Source organism: Perna viridis, chromosome 11 (assembly GCF_037379345.1).
Source record: "Perna viridis isolate PV_CMFRI_1.1 ecotype Kerala chromosome 11, ASM3737934v1, whole genome shotgun sequence".
Classification (NCBI taxonomy): Eukaryota; Metazoa; Mollusca; class Bivalvia; order Mytilida; family Mytilidae; genus Perna; species Perna viridis.
Window position 1 is genome coordinate 38,803,007 of NC_142455.1, and position 20,675 is coordinate 38,823,681.

The 20,675-nt window shown below is 32.2% G+C and overlaps 1 protein-coding gene and 1 long non-coding RNA gene across 2 annotated transcripts; one reads left to right on the forward strand and one right to left on the reverse strand.

Annotated features, from left to right (window-relative positions):
• Positions 1–1,669: 1,669 nt before the first annotated feature.
• On the reverse strand, positions 1,670–3,655 carry LOC148604006 (uncharacterized). The gene is made up of 4 exons (XM_088551477.1): positions 3,214–3,655; positions 2,780–2,863; positions 2,347–2,415; positions 1,670–1,803 (listed from the first exon to the last, which is right to left on the reverse strand). Exons 1-4 carry the CDS (start codon positions 3,494–3,496, stop codon positions 1,670–1,672), a joined length of 570 nt encoding a protein of 189 aa, XP_088407603.1. The 5' UTR covers positions 3,497–3,655.
• Positions 3,656–14,595: 10,940 nt separating this feature from the next.
• LOC148604007 (uncharacterized) lies at positions 14,596–20,427 on the forward strand. The gene is made up of 3 exons (XR_015916286.1): positions 14,596–14,879; positions 15,845–18,718; positions 19,358–20,427. It is a non-coding gene; the product is annotated as an uncharacterized LOC148604007 (long non-coding RNA).
• Positions 20,428–20,675: the final 248 nt, after the last annotated feature.

Consider the following 20,675-nt stretch of genomic DNA (forward strand, 5'->3'; position numbering starts at 1 on the left):
AATATTCCCTAAGGTACCGAGACTGAGAAATAACATCTTGAGGAACATTTCACTGGCTTCCTTACCTGGTTTTTGAAAATTATGCCTGACAAATGCAAACTTTACCCCCTTTGGGAATAATATTTTTCAACATTTTGGGAAAAGTCTCCAGGGGCAACAGCCAATAGTCGGCTGCAGTAAAAGGGTAACAATTGCTGTCCATTTGATTCTGCTCTGGAGAGGTTTGTTATTTACTATGCCACACAAAAAATGTATATCTTCAAATGTAGGTCAATTTGGGTTCGTAGGACTTTCTTATTTTCAAATCATATATATATTCTTGAATGACTATGTAATACTTACATGTACTTGTAGATTCTGTACAGAATAATTTTCTTTTTACACCTGGTCTGCTTTTTTCTAATGAAATAAAATAAAAATAAATTGTAAGAGTAATCAAGGGAACCAAGGTTATAGTGGTAATCAAAAGAATGAAATCGAGGGACAAAGACAAGACATGGAAAACAGGCACACACAACAAAGAACATAAAGTAACTAAAATCATACATACAAAGTAACAAAAGTAAATGAGCAACTTGGACTCCACTAAAAACTGGGAGCATGGACCAGGGGCACCGGTAGGGTAAGCATCCTCTGCTTTTCTAGAAACACCCGCTGAGTTGCTCATAAATAGTCAAGTCCGGGGTAAGCTTGTTTATAATGTAGTTAGTGTATTTTAGTATTCATTCTTAATTACAATTAATTTCTGTTGCAATGCATGCCCATGATAATAATATAAATAGTTATAAAATCATGTATTTATCTCATGACTGTAAACAAGTCAATATTTGATTTATATTTCAGTCAAGAAATTACCTGTTTTTCAAGAGAGTACTTCTGTTTCTTGTCTTTTGTAGATTGGATTGAACATCATGACTACTACTGGGAATATAAGTTGGTCCTGCCATACAATTACATAAAGAATTAGCACATTTGAAGTGTAGGTATAAGTTGAATCACATCTGTAGCATGATTGTTGATTAATATTGTAATTTTTTGTTTAGTACTTTTGGTATGTGAAAAGTGAAGATTATGCAATGAGAGTGATCATTATGACCACGTTTTGAAAAATCCATATAATTCAGGCTCATAAAGCCACTGTTTTCGTTGAAACTGTTTTCCTATATTATTAAGTACTAGTCCATATGAAGATCAGACACTGCCTTTGATAAGGTGATTCATGGTGTAAAAAAATCCAAGGATTAGATGACATTTTTTTTTCTGAATACATGTATGCTATTACATGTATTTCATGTGACAACAGTCCTTTCTGTATCCAGATTTGTACTTTTGAGAAAACTACACTGTAACTTCAACCTGAAATTAACCGTATCAAGGACAATAACTCTTGCAACGTGCTAATTGTATGTAAAATCTATATAAATTTTATCTGAAAAGTGCAACACCCAAATGAAAAACAAAGCCTGATTATGTTATCAATGATGGTTTCTGAACAAGACATAAATCTGAGTTTACTGGGTTTTTGACATGCATGAATCATGTCCTCTCTGCTCTTTGTAAAGACTACTACTTAAAATAAAAAAAAGTACTCAAATTGTCCTGCACACCATGTTTGAACCTTAACAAAATTTTAATCTTATGGTCTATATATGGCAAGGTACAAGTTATATTATGAAAGCATGTATATGTAGTAGTCTTCTAAAAAGGTAACTGTACCTTGTGCTTCTTCAATACTGTCTATTTTAGATCCTGTTCCAGCTGTGTTAATTACACAATTGATCAATGGTTTAGAGGGTAAACATCCTGTCATGCAAAGAATGTTTATAAGGTATTTAGTTCAGTGTATACTGGTGAAATAAAAATTGTGCAAGCCCTAATTGCAGCATAGTATATTAAATTTTTTCTAAATGTTACATATCTCAGTTCATTGTGCTTGTTTTAAGTACATCATGTACATGCATTTGAGGCATGGTGTTGTATTTTTAATACCTGTATGCTTATACAATTTTAGGTCTTAATGCACTGATCAGTTTCCGGTCAGTCATCTATCCATCAAACCGATCCACTCAACTGGTGATCGCATCACTTGACCATAGAGCGGTCAATGTATTTTTAAAGTTTTTGTTGTTTTCTTTCGCAATTTTACGCATATTTATATACTGTAATAGATTTAAACATCAATTGATACATTTATTTTTCATTTCTTTTATTGAAAACAGATCTTACGTCATTTTATATAATAAAACTGTGATCAGATTGGTCAACAGTCATCGATCCGTTAAATCGTTTCATGGATCGGTTCAAAGTCCGTACAGGTTGAACTAACATTTCTAGCCTCAATACTACCTTCTGGTTTTCCAGTACTAAATGTTGCATGTTCCATTTCCTCCTCCTTCCAATCAGTGCATTGTGCTCCTGAAAGTTACATTGACATTTTTATACCCTGCCAAACGTAGTGGTGTGGTATTAAAAGATACCCTCAGAAAATGTTTGCATATGCATGTCCATTAAAGTTAAGTTTGAGACAAAGCCATGATGTAAACAAATGAGCATCATTGGCATATCAAAATATTTGGACAAAACCTTGTTAAATTTATTGCCCTTGAAAGACAAAATTTAACAGGGTAAGCAATTCAGGCTCCTTGGAGCCTCTTATTAACTGTCTTCCTAGACAGAACATATTATGTTATACTTTGCAAGAGATATGATGTTTATAATTTAAAAATTTTATTTATGACCATTTAACTTGGAATTTGTTTTATTTTGTAGTAATGCATACCTGCTACTGAGATAAATGAGTCCTCCTTGTTTGATACTAGTACTAGGTTGTCATTACTAAAGATCATGTTGTGAGTTCTTTCGCCTAAAGTAAAAGGTAAATTTTGTAAAAAATTTTACAAGATAGTAAACTTCACATTTCTCTAAAACAAAAGACACTATACTTCTTTGTTAAATAAGATGATCAGATGGACAAAGTAATAAAAAAGAATTGTAGGTTTCCGACAGTTAACGTCTACTTTTTGGTTTTAAAATAGTCTGATAAGAAATTAAATTTTCTACTTGCAACAGGAAATCGGAACATCATCAATACATTTTTTGTGATGTAGAGTGAAATTCTAGAACACTAGTAATTAAAGATTTTTAGATATTATTGCATACCGGGTATATGCAAGTACTTGGCATTCTGTGATATTCATTAAGCCATTTTCTTACCTGGCTTCAAATTAGTTTGTAGATAAGTTATTTTTCCATGCTCTTTTGTTTTGATTTGATGTAAAGGTAGAGAGAAACTTTTGTCATCTTTCACCTTTCTAAGACATGTTTGCCATACAAATTCCATTAATTTTTGTTCTTTTGGAACAGATGTTTGAACAAAATTTGCCAGAGGAGGACCTTCTGGCCTCGAAGACAGTTCCTCAGTACAGTCATGGAAAATGATGTCCTTTCCATTGTAATGCCACCACACATTTTGTCCTGGAAGGAGGAAATCTGACATTCTTCGAAAATGAGACTGGAACAGAAATCCTCTGCTGGCAACAAGGGTTTTGGGGAATGAAGTGTTTGGTTTCTTGGAAAGAAGCTGTGCTTCTTGACTTATGGCTGAGTCCTGAAATGATTTTTAAAGTTGTCAGAATTTTGTTGTTTGTTAAATCGGAGGACAGTATTATCAACAACAAAACCTGGTTTTCTTTTTGTTGTACCAAGAGCGATTTTCCTAAGTGAGCCGAAGGATCTTTCTTCTTGTTCTGCGAGGATGGATCTTAAGCTTATTATACGAAATATTTCTGGAAGGTGCACTACAAGACTATGGAAATGGCTGCCGTAAAATTTCCTCTCAGTGAGTTTCTCTGGTATGCCTATAACAGTTTTTGCCAACATTCCAAAAGAAAAGGTAAGGTTGTAAATCCTTAGAACTGTCCTTGGTGACCTTTTGTCTGCTGGACTATAAGCAATGTTTTGAATTTCTACGAGAGAGTTGATCATGTTTGTTATGTCCTCTGATATTTTGCTATCAACATGGAGGTCATCAACTTTTTTTGCCAAACGTACCAGATAAATTCTGGCATCTGACCCTTTGACTTGTGTTTTGTCACCTATAGTAGTGGTTTAGAATCTTTCAAGTTCTGTTTTTGTCGATTTGTCAGTAACGTGATTAGGCAACTCAACAATCAGGTTTTGGATGACATTTGTTAAGTCATGCAATGGCTCACAACTCATAACTTCATAATAGTTTATATTGTGCTCTTCAGTTGTTTTTGTGGTTGTTTTAAAGGTAAGGCAGGTGGACGACAAATGCCATGCAGAACTTCATCAAGTTTAGTTTGAAGGTCTTGCTTACTCTTTAGGTTGTATATATCAATGCCCCTCTTGTCCAACTCGCACTCGATCTCATCTTTTTTTAAGTTGTTAAAAGGATTTATACAGTTGTTGGATACGATTTTTCCCACAGTACCCCTTTGACTACATGCTCCCTCCTTTCTTCTAAAGTCATGTAACTGATATCGAAGCAACGGATCAAGTCCATGTGCTGATTTGAGTTTACCCCACATAGACAACTATAGTGACCACCTCTTTTTTGGCCAGCTTCAAATTGTCTGGCAGGACCATCACCACTAAACAAGCGAAGTTTAAAATCATTTTGTGTCCCATCAATGTTGATGCCATTCAGCAAATCAGAAATGTCCTCACATCTTGGTGTGGTATACAAGGCCTGCTCAACATCCTTTGATGCTTTAAAAGTTTAAAAGTTTCATGATGAAATATTACTTATTATTTTCCAAGGACTCGCTACATAGTTCCTTATTTTTTAAAATTTTCTGTACTCTAATAAAAAAGTGACAGATTTTGTTCAAATTTTGTAGGATTTTTCATCACCATTTCTAGTTGATTCGATTAATTTAAAAGTTATGGGACTAATTACTACATGTACATTGTATGTTGAATTTGTACATACTACCCTATAGGAAAATATAGTGGACTAAAATACTTGAAAACGGCTGGATGGATTCTGTTCAAATGTCGGACAGATCGAAAATGATTTTGCCAGGTCTGAAATAGATATAGTGTTCTTTTTTGTTTCAAAATCAAATGGTCCAGATACATGTATGTGACACATACATGTAGTATAATTTAAAGTTGGTATAACATATTTAAATGTTGTTGTTAAAATAACTGTGTGTGGCATAGGTCCTTTCACCTGCTCTTACTTGATTTTTTATATACTTAGCTTAAGTACTAGTATATCTATTACATGTATGTGAAGGTTAGAGTGTATTAAGCAACTTTTTAATGAATGAAGAGTGGGCAGTGGCTGCCTCCCCCCTTTATTCATTAAGAATTAACTTAATGTACTCTAACCGGCTTTGATTATAACCTAGTTTTTTTTTATTGGCCAATAAAAAAATAAGGTGAGATTGTTATTTGATATTACTTATTATATCCTTTAGACATGTACACAACTTAAAATACTTTATTTTTCGTTTGAACTTTTCTATTCTTATGACTGTCAGTTATTGACAAGTTCAGCCTGAAAGGTATTTCAGTACATGGGGAATTATGTAGTTTCTTGCAAAATAAGAGTTGTCAATAGCTGGGACAATAATATTCTATTTGCCAGAGGGAAGATCTAGAAATTTTTAAAAGTGGGTCCAATTAAGAAATTTATACAAATGTTGGGGACAGGTTTTGCAAATTTATTGTAAATCTCTTTCTAAACAAAGGGGGAGGGACCCTTGGAATGTGAGGTATTTACTTTGTCATAATTTTGATGTTCAGGCAGAAAATTTCTTAATGCTACTTAAGGGTTCATTTATCAAACTGAGTGTAAGGTGGAAAAACTAGGTTATATAATCTAGTTAATGACTGTAAAAATAGCTTACTTTCTAGCACATTGTAGATATGTGTTCTTTTTTTGTTCATTGTATACTTAGCTTACTACTTTTATACATTAGTTTGATGTGTTTAGCTTACTTATTTGCACATTTTACTTATAATTGGATGTACATTTTTATCTTACTAGCTGGCATTTAATGACTTTATACTTGACTTGCTTACTAGCACATTGTAGTTAAGATATACTCGACTTACTTACTAGTACATTATAGTAATATATACTTTACTCACTCACTAGCGCTAGCGCATTGTAGTTAGATATACTTGTACTTGGCTTACTTTAACTTGTACAATATATTTGGATGTACTTGTTTAATGATTGTATACTTACTTACTAGCACATTGTGTTTTGATATACACTCCTTGAGATGTTCACGTTTCCCATTTTAGCGTTCGTGCATCATTTATCGTGGGTTTACACATAGTTTTGCATTCGTTTAAACACACGATAGAAGCATTCGTTCAAATGCATGCTGGGAGCATACGTTTAAAAGGCAAGATAGAAACATTTGTTTATGTTTGTCTTTTGATTATTTCCTTGATTTAACTGTTATTTTTTTATATTTTTTGGTATTATTAATTTATATAATTTCATTAATTTAATTTTTAATTTTTTTCTGTCACATCATATGTCAATATTATTATTTTTCGTCATTTGATAGGAGCGTTTGTTTAAACGCACGATAGAAGCATTCATTTTGGTGAGCATTTATAGTGGAAACGTAAATGTCTCGAGGAGTGTACCATATATAGTCATTTCTCATTGTATTACTTGTGACCCGCCCGTCTGTCCATCCATCCATCCGTCCGTCCGTCCGTCTGCGTTGTCCACACCTTTTTGTAATGCTTTTATCAAACGAGTTTGTTTTTAGTATTTGGCCCCATTATAAAGCATTTCAGATTAAGTTCAACTTTGGTTACTGTTGAATGATTTTTACGGAAGTTATGGCTCTTGGACTTAGAAAATTTCAGTGAATTTACAGTTTCCACACTTTTTTTTGTAATGCTTTTACCTTTTGTATGTAGTCTTACTATGAGAAGTTACAGATTAAGTTTGACTTTGGTTACAGTTGATTGATTTAACGGAAGTTATGACCCTTCGAATTAGAAAGTCTCAGTGAATTTAAAGTTTTCTACACTTTTTTTACTTATGAGGGACATTGGAACGCTGTTCTTTTATATGGGTTGGTATGATTGTACATGGAGATTACTTTGTTTGAATACTTGGTCATCTTATCAGTGGTAATTTTTTTTTATTTTCATTGTATATTTATATGCTTACCTGACTGGCCAAAAATGTATAGGTTAGGTCGCTCGACTGCTGTTTGGACATCAACTGGTTGTCGTTGTGGATAACTTGTTTTATACTCCTCATTTGTTAAAAAAGTGCTGGTTTCATATAATAAGCTTACCATGAAACTAACATATGAGTGATTTAATATTGCAGAGTGATCATGCCATAGTTTAAAGAATAATGTGTGATCGGTTTTTTTGTCGTACAACACCTATTTTTTTTAATCTCCTGATTTCTCTTGTAAATATTTTTCTGAGTGAAATGTTTCTGGCTGGTACTTGAACAGTTGTTGTTATAGTGTTGCCATCTGGCCCAATTTTGTTTTGCTGTACAGCTTTTGGTGCAATTTTCACTCCAATATCATAGGTGTTGTCTTGGATTTTCTTTTTTAGATTTTCTTTTAAAACTTTGATTGGTCTTCTTGATGGGACAGGTAGTTTATGCATTATTCTTTTTTTTTTTTGATTTTCTTATTCTTTGCTTATACTCTCTGCCACTTACTCGTAGGTGTTGGTTAAACTTGGAGATGTCAATTCCTTGATCATATGCATATTTTTTTTAAGACCTGACCTCCATTATTTACAGCTTTTCCATTACATGATACCTGGTATTGTTTGGCTAATTGGGACCAGTTGATCTGTTTTGATGCAGTTGTTTTTACATACTCTAAAAACTCATTTCTGTTAAACGTATAATTTTCAATTCTCCCAATATGATCTTTTGGTTTTTTTTACCTGTTTCTATTTTTGTTTGCTTTTTCAGCTTGTTCCCTACCTATAAAGCAAGAATTAATTCTGTCCCTTTCATATTGGGCAAAGGATTGCCCACTTCCCAAAAGATGGTCTAAGTCATTGTCATTTTCTTGCATTGATTCTTCAATTTGGTGTTAAGTTTGATGAATAATTTTCTTGACTTTTTTTTTGGCCTCTCTTGCAGTTTCTTTTGGTTGAAGGGACAAGGATTCTGCTACAGCATTTTTGAAATTAGTATCATACTTCCTCTCAACAACTGGTTGTAGAACCTTCATCATTGTTTCAACTGCTTTCTGTCCTTTTTTCTGAGATGGTTTTGTGTTAGGTGGTGTTAAATTTTCAATATTTTTCAATAGCATGGAACCAGATTGTACAAGAATGGAAGCATTTGAAAATCTTTTGTGTAGAGAGGGAGAGCTAGCATGAACTGTCATGCACTGGATGCAGTTGTCTATAGTGTGTTGTTTTTGGTCAGCTTCAGGAAGGTGCAGCCAATTGTTTAGACAGAAGTAGTCTGTGAATTCCTTTTTTTCTCCATGTTTGCTGTTGTTAATGAAATATTTGCTTTCAGTTACATACTTTTGAACCTTTTTTAACATATTTGTGAAAGTATCATATGATTCAATATTTAGATTCTTGTAATTTTTCATGAAGATACTGTAATTTTCATGTCTCTGAGTTATTGATGTGTAGTTGTTGTATTTTGCCTCAATAAACTTTTCCTCTTTTTTTTTCTAATGTTATTTTTGATTGAACTGATTCTGGGAAATTGTTGAATTTTTCAATAGCATTGCCATCTTCGGTCGATCTGGCAAGAATAACTTTAGCAAAGTTGCAAATATTCATAATTTCATACAATATATGGACCAATGAAAATGAAATTGATATATTCCTTAGCGTTTTAAAATCTTGAAAATGAAATGGCAGACATGTCTTCTGATGTTCTTGCAGCTGATGCCCCTTAAAACACAAAAAAGAAACAAGATACAAAAGGTGTACAAGTTTACACTTAACTTAATATTTATGTTATTTATTTTATAAGTCAAAAAAAAAAAAAAAAAAAAATGTAGAACTGCAAGTAATAGGAAAAGTTAGATTTTGACCACAAAAATGCTTAAGATGTTGAGAAAAAAAGTAGCATGAATATCCTATTTTTTTATTATATACAATGCATCATGAAGTCACACACATTGAATAAAAAAAAATCACGAACACATTGAAATGTTTTGTATGTATGTTCACAAAATCCTTGGTTCAATCGTTTATGCACAATGGTATGTCATGTCTGTGTCAAATGCACCTGCCTTTACTGGAGATAAATATTCTGCAGATCAACAAGTAAACAAGGTAGGTGAAACGCTTTTTAGTCCATTATTTTGTGTGGCAGCTTCTAAATTAAAGTAGGTCCAAAATGCATGATAAATACGACTGCGGATACGTTGGTTACAATATGTACAGTTGTATATGGGAAACAGGAAATTGCTAGTTCATTTAATAGAATTACACTTGTAAATTATGAAACAGTTGAAAAACGTATTTTTTTATTTGAAACAAAGCAAAACTAGCTATCTTGGAGTAAGGGATAAAATTTACAATTAGTTTTTTTTTATTCATATTTCCCGCTTTCCATACGGAAAAACATTCCGGATCCGATTTCAAAATAATTCAGTTAAAATCACCTGAGCGCTTGAAAGTAACGGCAGTGCGCTTGAACTGCCCAAATTACGTGATGAATTACAAAAAATTACTAGTTGTTCCAATGGAACGATATGAATTTATTTTGGGGAATGATTGAATTAGAAGGCAATGTGTATGAAAACAGATGCTTGCAAGAGATATTTTTTTTAGAATCGTGGAAAATTGATAATGTTAATGCAAAAAGTTATCAATTAATCAATTACCGGTAAATTAATGGGGATATTTTAATTATGCATACTATTTCCTGAAGCGAGCACCGATAAACATGAAGGTTGGGCTTTCAATTAAACATGTGTAAAAGTTCGAGAAAATCCGTTCAGTGGAAAAACTTGTATTTTTAACTTCTTAATGAGTTACGCTAGCGCAAAAAGTCACGTGACAATACCTTAATGGGTGTTTTCGTGGACAATTGGTTTTGCAAATGTTTCTTGATACACTCTGAAATAAAAACCACTACACACAAAATACCGTACAAAAATAATTATGCAGAGATATTGCATTTAAAAAAAAAAAAAAACGATTTTCTATCAAAATAGTACCCCGATGTGCCTTAACTATCCTGCGAGAGTATTGTGGGCCCTGTCTTAAACCCCTTCCCAAATGTAGTGTTCCTGGACAATTTCAGCTTATTCATGACCTTTCCTTTCCCAGAGATAGTTCAGTATACTCCTTAATTCCCGGAGAGAACTGTACAGTTCAATATGACAGTGTTGATGTAGTTGTCAATCTTGTACAACATCATGGCCGCTTTGAATAAACTCGCAAAATGTGATATAGAAGATGTTTTTCGTATAATCCCAGCCAATTATCATTTACTTGGAATAATTTCAATAAATGCTTGCCAATGGGGCAAGAAGTAGCTGTCAAAATATTAATATTATTCATGTGCTTAACAGTTGGTTGTGGAGACAAAATATTATGCTGCTGGAGTGTCACATTTCATCACTAGTAGCATATTTGTTTACTGAATCGGTCATGTCCTACTTAACATCTACTGAAAACTCTTAACAAATTTATTTACAATACGTTTAAAAGTTTCGATATTTTCAGTAGCGATTCAGTGCACATTAAATATCTGTCGTTAAGAGTTGTCAAGAGTAATTTCAATAAATGCATTAGCGTCACTCAAATCAATTTAGTGGTGCTAAGAGTGCGCTAAGAGTGTTCAGTATTTGCTGTCAAGGGATAACACGTGCATATCTAGTTTTGTTAGGTAAACAAGTTACCTCCTGTAAATTAGATTTATTTTTAAGTGCAAATTTAAAGTGTAGTTACTAAGATTTTTTAACAAGCTTGACTACCACTTTCATGTATCGCACGGCCAGTCCAAATATGTGGGCTTAAACAATTATTTTTCTTGCCTTTATATTAAGAGAAAAAAATAAAGAAACTGATAATTAAATAAATAAAGGAGCATTTCTTATTATTAATGAGTAATGAGTAGTTAAACATTTTGGCCAATAACTCATACAGCATTGAGCATACTGAATAAAGCCCTTACTTTTCTTGTAGAGTTCCTTGTCCTAAACAATTTGCCATTTACATTACCCCTCTATCTCTTATGGTTTTTGCTCTGAATTTGTAAAAGTTTTACTCAAAAATCAATTTATGGGCGATAAATCACTTATAGTTGGTCGGAGGGTTTTGTGATCAAAGAATTATTGTAGAACTTGACAAGACGAGTATTTTTCCCATGTCATGTTTGCTTCTATCTATTACGGTTTTTAAGGAGAGTCCATAACTAGACTTTAGGTCGCCGTATGTCATCGAGTGATACATTTTTGGAAACTCCATATGTGACCTAGGATGAATGTTGGAAGTCTTATGTTTCTAAGCTTTACGGTTTTCAAAATAAAACAAAAATGACGGAAAGAGATTTCGGTTAGAATTAAATAACTCATACAAGGAATAGTTTGAAAAGCTTTGACCAACAGGACAATTTTGTCGGCCAAGTACCATACACACATTAGGCATTTTTCAGTTTTTCTTAATCTATATCGTTTTTTCCTATAGATGCAAAACAAAAAACAAAAAACAAAAACAAAAACAAAAAGCAAACGAACAAAAAACAAATCGGTGTTAAGGGAGATAACTCAAGGCGCGTTAAGGTCTCACTAACCACTTCCGGGTCGAACGGCTACCCCCCTCCCTATATAGTACCAAAAACTCACTGTGTGTATTATGGTTAAAAGTAGTCAAAATAAAGCTTAGAATAAGTACTTTAAAATCATATATATAATTAACTACAAAATTGTATGAATATTGTTTACATGTGTGAGTAATTTGCCTCCATGCTGTCAGCTAGCAGAAAAGGTAACATTGTGTATTTTCAGTTTTATTTATTCAAATAAATTTTGTGAAGAATTTGTACAATCACTGTACCATTAGCATACTAATTTTGGAAACCTTATTTTCCAAGCCTCGCAATGGTATGCAAATTTAGATGTAATTTGTCCAACAATGAAAATTACTTTCTCAACATGTAAAGTAATGTAAACGCTAGAAGTGTTCCATTAGACCTAACATTATATTTCCCAGCAACTCCGTTACGCATAGTCCTAGTCTAAAGTGTCGTAATAATGTGTCGCATACTCTTTCTGCCAAATCCACTTTAAGAAGTTACGGAAGAAATAATAATAATCAAAAGAATTACAGTACCTGAACTGATCCGTGCAACAAAAATTTCGATCGGTCATCGATCAGTTTACGGTTAGTCATCGATCCGTCAAACCGATCCATTAAACCGCTGATCTCATCACGTGACCATGGAGCAGTCACTGTATTTTACGGTTTTTATTGTTTTCTTTGTCAATTTTACGCATATTTACACAATGTAATAGATTTAAACATCAATTTATATTTTTATTTTACATATATTTCAACAAAACTGCGATCAGATCGGTCACCGGTCATTGATCGGTCAGCGATCAATCAGTCAACGGTCATCGATCCGTTAAATTGTTGCGCGGATCGGTTCAAGGACTCTACAGTAAGGTACATGGGCTGGACTTCGAGGCGGTGTTGCCATAGATGTCACAGTGGTATGTGATATGAACACTCAATACGCAGGTGCTGAACGGATGTTGCCACAGATGAAAAGAAAGTTAACAATTTTGACTGAAAAGTCATCTCGTTTGTCGTACAGTCAATAGTTTTCCTTTACTATCGAATTCTAGGTGTAGATCAAAATATGAGGCTGACCTTACAGTCTCTGTAGTATCTTTTATCTGAAGTTCGTCTGGGTAGATATGATGTATAAAATCCCCGAAATTAGGATTGTTTAACAAAATTCGAAAAAATCCTGAAAAATTCGAAAGAACTATTGGAGACAATCAGTTCAAGACTATTATATCTTCCTCTGTATATTTAGAAGATGATTTTGAATTATTTCTTACAAAGTATGAGGAATCTCTACCAAGAACTATATATTTGTATCTATGTGTACCATTTTTTTTTGAAAAAAAAAACAACAGTGTATAATGTTTTAAGTCGAAATTTTAACTGAGTATGGGGAATAGAAGTATACAGTGTTGAAAAATCATAGGTTTTAATGCTATTTTATTCAGATAATAGTCTTGAACTGATTGTTTCCAAAAGATCTTTTGAATTTTTCAAGATCCACATTGAATTAATACCACTACTGGAGTAACAAGTGTTGTGGTAGGACTGTAGACCCTCTTTGACAGTTGTGAGTATAGAAGTTAAAAGTTTTGAAAGAGCTTTGGTGGTGCATTTTGCAGATCCAGCTATGAAACGTTGTGTGTATGGATTCTTGTGAAGTTTAGGAATCCAGTACATAGACGGTAAATCACAATCATCGTCCTTGGTAGAGAGACCAAAAGAGGATAGCACATATTTATGGTTTTCCACAATCTCTTCTTTAGAGAGAGTGGTAGCAGTGTAGGTCTTATCACTGCTATTATGTTCTACGTCTACCTCTGATAATAAACATTGGCTATAAAACGTTTTATAACGTATCTCTTTATCATTACTTCTGAGTCTATCTGATGGTGGGTGTGTTCTAAACTGTCGTTTAGCGTCTGCTTATACATTATCTCTCTAGCGTGTCTTAAGCTTGTTTCTGTATTATTTAATCTAACAGTCTGAAATGTATCTAATGCACGCAACATATACCGCGATTGTAACGTGGGTGGCACAAATTTCATCATTTTATTTAAAACGTAACCAAAAGAACACATTTATGACTATTTGGTATAAAATATGTTTTAGTAATGTTCTGGTTATTTTATTTCAAATGAGTGTCACAAACTCTAACTTGTTTACATATATATTTACTATCAATAATATAAATGACAACTACAGTATGTAATGTAATTCTTCTTAAAACGAATTAAGTAACACAAAAAAGTTCAACTTTAAGAATACTGCCTTCAATAGGGTAAGTTTTTATATTGTTTTTGAAAGGTTTTAGACTGCACTGCACCTTGGCTTTGAGTCATGGTTTAAAAACAACCCATATCTTGCTATATGTTCAATTTAAATTACTTACCTTGTATGTAATAATTGGTTATCAAGAAATGATTAGTGGTTATTTCCAATGAAAAGCAGTTTTTTTATTGAAAAGAATAATAATTTATTTATCAAATATAATCTATAAGTATATTTATCATCATGAACGTTTTACACAACTATTGTGATATAAAGTCTAGATATAAATCGAAAAAAAAAACATGTATAAACAAAATCATGTTCACAGTATTGCAATTTAGTCTGTATTATTAACATTTCAAACAACACGTTATTTAGATTAACTGTTGAATAATCAATACATGAACAATGGAATTCCATGCAAACAGAAAATAAAACGCAGACGTAAAGTAGCACTTTGTAAGCTTTGCCTGAGGAAACAATTATTAACTTTTTACGGGAAACTTTATTATATCAGTGTGATTTGTATTAAATGCATGGCTGATAATACACATTACAAACACATTTAAATGTGTAGTATAGTTAGGTCCTGTGTTTGAAACAATATACAGGATCATTTAACGACAAAATTCTCATTTCATTTTTTTTTTACTTTTAGATCAAAGAAATGAACTTTAATCGGTCGTTACTTGGTAGAGGTTATGTAGGCGTGGCAACAGTATGATTGGTCAAGGAAAAATCCAATACACCTAACTAACAGAGGTTCAATTTTAAAAGGACCATATTCAATTAAGCGGATAACAGGAAAATATTACAAGACCTTCACTTACCATCATAACTTCCACACTGATGTAGTAAGTATACTATTTGATTAACATATTTTATTACACGACTGGATGTTGAATCTATCTGTTTTATTCTATAGGTTGCAGTGATTTGCAGAATGTTCCCAGTGAAAAACAAAATCTAAAATTCACACTGTGTAATTAATTCGTTAATTTTACACTCGCACTTTCTCACGTCAACATGTCACAAATATCAATCCGCCGCTCACACAATTTTAAATTCCTGTTGAAAATAGCAACGATTAATATGATAATAATTGGTTATCGTTAATGACAAGAATATGATCATTCGTGCCAACAACGAATAAAGATTTAACTAGTGCACAGAAAAATTTCCGCACATTCGTTACATCTAGGCGTTCTTCGGCATTCCTGATCATATTTTGGTTATTAAAGAATCAAAAATATTTAGAACAAAACTGTTGCAATACCTGGTTATCGATCTTTTTTGAAAATTGTAGAGCTGTTAATAATTAAATTCATGCAAAGAGAGCAAAGAATCAGTCATTTGAAGTATTTTTTAATGAGCCAATACTGTAAACTGTAAACAATATCGATTGTAACCAGTATGTTTCAAAAGAAAATGAACATATTGCATATTGTTAAGAAAATAGAAGTATTTAAAATAACTATTAAATTTTCGTCATGTGTTTTGTTTTATAATTATTATTAAAGAATGCATTATATTTGATAGTTAATTTAGAAATGTAAATGTGAATGCTGAAGTATAGACTTCCAAATATTTTGTTTTACATGTTTCATATTGAAAACATATGAAGGAAATCTATTCAACACTATTCAATTAGGTGCCTTTTAAAGGAAAAAAAGATATAAATGATCGGTTATCTATCGATGTAGTTAATGTACTTAATCAATACCGATGTGGAGTGAACTATTTTGGATTGTCGGCAATGTAAATTTAATAACAAGAAACAAAAAAACGTATTTACACTGTGAATAACTTTTATTTTTAGATTGGTTGGTTGAGGAACAGGAAATTTGGAACTTATTAAAGATAAGTTATTGCTAATTAAACAGTTTTATTACAGTTATTAATGCACTCATACACAATCGTCATATAAAGTACCAAGTTTACGATCATTTATTAATAAGTTAATAGTTTCAGATCATTTGTTCAACTGTCAAACAGTTTCTGTAAAAAAGCGGCGGCATATATGAAATGCATTGAAAACTAAGAAAATATTAAATGGTGGGAAACTCAAACAGAAATTTATTCATCCCAATGTATTTGAAAGGCCGGCTTGGAATTGGATAAACACTTTTGTAGTATAATTTATTCTATTTGAAATTGAAGAATGAGTTTTTAGAATTTATAATTCCTTCTTTTCATTCGTCTCAAAGAAATTTAAAATAAAAAAAAAGAGTTATCGACATTCTGCAAACGAAATCTGGCACTAGTTGTTGATCTATCACAGATCAGTTAATATCACTTATTAACCAGAGAAATTGTTTCGCTGATAAGTTTAGAGTCATATATAAACATATTATTAATAATTATAAGTTATTCGGCTGTTAACGGTAAATCATGATTGACAAATATACAGTAGCGATCCCTTCTACCTACTCTGGAAATCTGCCACAATCTGTCAGACAAAAAAAAAAGGTCCATGACAGCAAATAGAAAAAAATTCCTTACAGAGTCTGACCGATCCTGACAGAAACTGTCCTGGGTCACGACAAAGGAAAACGAAAAGCTGTTCCAAACTGTCATACCACTGGACAGTTATTGATACTAGTTCAGTCTATATTAGAACAGGAAGTCTGGTTAAAAAATAATGGAAACAGTACTAAATAGTTGAATTTTTCTGTCTGATGTCTGATGGACTATTTTAATACTTAAAAGCAATGAATCATTAAAATTAATATTGAATTAATTCGACTTTTTGTCTGATGGTTTGATATAGCTATCATGTGGGTGACTATGACATATATATTCTAGTCAAAATACTTTAGATATGACATGTTCTTGCAAAATGTATGGGTGTGAGCACTTTTCAATTTTCAAAAGGGTCTTATCTCACTGTAAAAGTGTTCAATGTAAGTATCATGCTGGTAATTGGTACATATTTGTGACAGTCAAAATTCTAAAAATACATATGTTTGCAAAATGTATGTGTACGAGCACTTTTAATTTTCATAAGGGTCTACAATTATTTAATAAAATGTTACTTTGTTTTAAGTTTAACTAATATGTGGGTGACTTCAACACATATATTTCAGTCAAAACTCTATGAGAATGGCATTTTCTTGTAAAATGCATGAGCGCAAGCACTTATAATTTCCATTACGTCTAAAATAATTGAATATAATGGTTCATTTTTTTTTATTTCACTATCATGTGAGTGCTCATGACTGCGACACATACATTTCAGTCATAATTCTTTACAAATTACACTTTTTTCTTGCAAATTGTACGAGTATGAACACTTATTCCCGATAAAGCTCTTACATATATAAAATATATGAGGCTAAACACTTTAAATTTTAATAAGAGTACACAATTATGGTATGAAATATCAATCTTATTTTCATTTGGTTGCGTGTGACACATATACTTCAGTCCAAATTACTATACATTCGACATTTTCATGCAAAGCATTTGTAATTTCCATAAGTCGAAGCCCATTGGATAAAATGTCAATGTTTTATTGTACCTTTTATATAGGTGACTGACACTTATATACTGCAATAACAATTATAATAATTGACATGTTTTTTACAGAATCTTTGAGTGCGAGCACTTATGATTTCAATAAGGATCTTAAATTGTTGTATACAATGTATTTGGTTTAAATATTACTATCATTTGGATGACTGTGACAAATATATTTCAGTCAGAATCATTTTAATTTGACATGTTTTTGCAAATATATGAGTAAGAACACTTTCAAGTGACGTAGCGCCTGGTACGGTAGATGTGGCAAGGGTCGTACCAATATTGTCTGTTGGTACTGGATGTTGTACATTAATTGAAAAATAGGGTATCAGCTAACTAGAATAAGTAAAAATATAACAAAGCTTCCTTCTCACCATACCCTTTGAAAATATGTCAGAAACTTTTCTAATCAACGCAATTTAGAAGTTGAATATTACTGGCTAGGTGATGTTATACAGATTGACAGATTGATGTCAAACATAACAGTTTCTAATTAGAGAGTTTCAAGACCCATGACAGATTACGACATAGTTTATTTAAACCCCCGACAGATTCTGGCAAGATGTGTCGCGATTTAGAACAGTTTCTGACTGTTTAGAACTTTTCAATGAGAGCAAACTCTCACAGAATCGAAGAGTGGTAAGAAATGTGCCAACTGTATATAGTACGTACGAAATTAGTCTATGTTATGGAGTGCTTTGCTCTTATTCGATTTCGAATATGTCATAAATTTATCTTTATTGCAGATTTGTCATTTATCAGGGAAATCAAATATGACAAAAAGACACGCGACCAAAAATAACGACAGCGCTGTTAATAGTAAAAGTGTAGATTAAAACAAAATCCACAAAAATGAAGAAAAAAAAGTGTTATTCTGTTCGAAGCGGGTTTAGTAATTCCTTCTACATCGTGATGGGCCTAAATGAATACGCATTCATGAAATTCCTTTCGGAGTTGAAGCCAGAAAGCGCAATGTTGAATGTGTGGACAAGAAGTTTAATTTAGTAATTCATCAATTGAGAAAGATTTAATGTGCGTGCCTCGAAGCTGTCCAGCAGAAACTATCGTATACTGCATTTTTGGTTTGCATGTGTCAAGTGTTGTTACTCGATCAATATCACAATGAAGATGATAGAGAAATATAAATGTTTACCATCTTAACAATGCTTAGGTAAGCCTTACAAAAAAAAATATCATATTCGTTCTTTATTTTTGTACTAACAACATGCGGCTATTATTCCAACATATATTTCTGAATATTTATTTAATTCTTGGCAACAATTTAAGACAAGGTTGGAAACAAATTTCTATTTAATCTAAGAGCTTACAGTTAAAAGTTCGCAATTTCATAAGCCTTTTCTTTAACTTATCCTTTGTCGATATCAACTTGTTTTGTTTCGGGAGATATTTATTTGATTTGATGTAATATTAAAAAACTTGCTTTATATTGTATTGTAAGATTGTAAAAAAACACATAAAACCCTACCACTATCTAATTTACGTTTAAAACTTTGTATGGCGTAAAATTTAGGACCTGGATGTTATTACATGGTAACTTTCTGTATAACCACTCGGTTTAAGTTTGACCTTTTATCTTTTAAACTTTTTGCGGATATATCAACCACATGGGCTTTATCTAATTTGCACTTTTTTATTTGAATTTCATATCTTAAAATATAACTTTAGATCTGGATGACACCATGATCATCATTTTGTAAATATGTTGACATTTAATAAGTGTATCCATCTACACCACCAACAATGATTTATTCAAGTTGTTACAGTTTTCCTCCTCTTTTGTCTACTGTAGACTTGACTTTTTATGAGCGGTGGGTGTTACTAAAAAGCAGAGGACGCTTACCATACCCGTGCGCCTGGTGCATGCTTCAAGTTTTTATGTATGAAGTTGCCCATTTACTTTTGTTACTTTGTATGTATTATGTTCGTTATATAATGTTTTCGTTGTGTCTTTCTGTTTTCCATGTCTGGTCTTTGTCCCTTGATTACATTCATTTTATTTACGCCAGACTCTTGATTAATATCTCATGGACATTTTTACATTTAAGAAGAGACTTATTGTTTTTAAATATTAAGATAATTATATTTTATCAGTCGTAGTATTTTAAGACCAAGACAATACGATCTTAATATTACATAACATCGCAATATTTCCTTTGAAATGTTTTGTTTGTTCATTGTCGTTGTCCGGTATATGTAAACTTTGCGTTACTTCTTCCAGTAAATCGTCTTAATATTTCTTTTCTTTAGAATCTTTCTACCGGTTTACGAAATCGATATCTTACAACCTGAACAACGTCAAATTTATGTTTGATGCCATAGTTTCATTGTTTACGTTGCGCATTATTGTTAAATATTCCATCGCAAAATATATGTTAGAAGCATTTTTAGACAAAGTGACCCCAGCCCTTATTTGACAAAGATGTATATCTTGATTTCAGCTTAAAAAAATTGTTATTGGCTGAATAAAGTATACGAAAGTTTAAGATTTAAGCCATATTGTTTGATACGATTTAAACTCAACTTCATTTTAGGCAGTTTGTTTCTTGTACTTGATGTTTTATTAATGTGTTTGTCCCATGCATTATAGGAAAGTAGAACAGTCAATTTCTCTGCGTCGTTTGTTTAGACCTTAACTTCAAATTTTACGACAGTTAACATTTCAGTTCTAAAATATATGACACAAGAGACGATTTAGATATCTCTTTTATTTGCAGTGATATACCCTGAATATGGTGTTGTTAAAATAAACCAGAAATAGAAGCAACTATTCTTTTTGTCTAGCTATTGTTTGCTTGAGGGTCAGGCATTTAAACAAGTTTATAGAAATAAAGTACAACTCACACATTTCCTGAAAAAAAAGTTATATTTCTCTGATATCAAAATCTTATTGTAAAATATTCTTAACTGACAAAGAGATATATGTATTCATATTAGCAATATCATCAATATATCTTCCGTGCTGATTCCATTGCTGAATTTTCCAAATTTGCCATTTTCCATTGCAATTTACAAGGAAACAACTTAGCTGGGAGGTTAAGCGCGCAATACATATGGTTCAGCCCACGATTTTTATCAGAAATGACTGTACAAAATCAGGGCAATTGAAG

Coding starts and splice junctions, on each gene's coding strand:
- LOC148604006 (XM_088551477.1), bottom strand. CDS start 3,496: ATGTCAGATTTCCTCCTTCCAGGACAAAATGTGTGGTGGCATTACAAT. Junction 2,864..3,213: donor ACAAACTAATTTGAAGCCAG/GTAAGAAAATGG, acceptor CTTTTACTTTAG/GCGAAAGAACTCACAACATG. Junction 1,804..2,346: donor TAGTACTGGAAAACCAGAAG/GTAGTATTGAGG, acceptor TTTGCATGACAG/GATGTTTACCCTCTAAACCA.